The sequence below is a fragment of the Nestor notabilis genome, unplaced genomic scaffold (assembly GCF_000696875.1).
Source record: "Nestor notabilis isolate BGI_N333 unplaced genomic scaffold, ASM69687v1 scaffold19923, whole genome shotgun sequence".
NCBI classification, from domain to species: domain Eukaryota; kingdom Metazoa; phylum Chordata; class Aves; order Psittaciformes; family Psittacidae; genus Nestor; species Nestor notabilis.
The window spans coordinates 11635-12039 of record NW_009920892.1 but is presented as its reverse complement, the minus strand read 5'-3'; the positions used below and the strand labels follow the sequence as shown (position 1 = coordinate 12039).

Here is a 405-nt window from a genome sequence, read left to right as displayed (position 1 = left end):
CGCTTCGCCAGCTACATTGAGAAGGTCCGGCTGCTGGAGCAGCAGAACAAGGTGCTGGTGGTGGAGCTGAACCAGGCACGGGACCAGGAGCCCTCGCGTCTGGCCGACATCTACCAGGAGGAGCTGCGTGACCTGCGGCGCCACGTGGAGCAGTTGGCCACCGCCAAGGCCCGTCTGGAGATCGAGAGGGACAACCTGACCGAGGACCTCGGCAGCCTGCAGCAGAAGTAAGGCATTGCCTGGCCTGGAGTGGTTTTGTGAGGTGGCCGCTGTGACCAGGCTGATGATAAGGGTCAGAGTGGTGATGGGGAGCAGGGTGGCTGCCGGGGTGGTGATCAGGCTTGTTCTGGGGACCAGGGTGGTGGTGGGTACCAAGGTAGTAGCCAGGACAAGGGGGGAGCCCGT

At 63.7% G+C, this 405-nt stretch overlaps 1 protein-coding gene across 1 annotated transcript in view; it reads left to right on the top strand.

Annotated features, from left to right (window-relative positions):
• Window positions 1-3: 3 nt before the first annotated feature.
• GFAP (glial fibrillary acidic protein) overlaps window positions 4-405 on the top strand; it is a gene marked incomplete at its 5' end in the record, with an annotated part of 4311 nt that continues 3909 nt past the window's right edge. Inside the window, one exon of the mRNA XM_010010902.1 lies at window positions 4-227. Coding sequence (XP_010009204.1) covers window positions 4-227 — 224 coding nt within the window. The remainder of the gene's footprint in view (window positions 228-405) is intronic.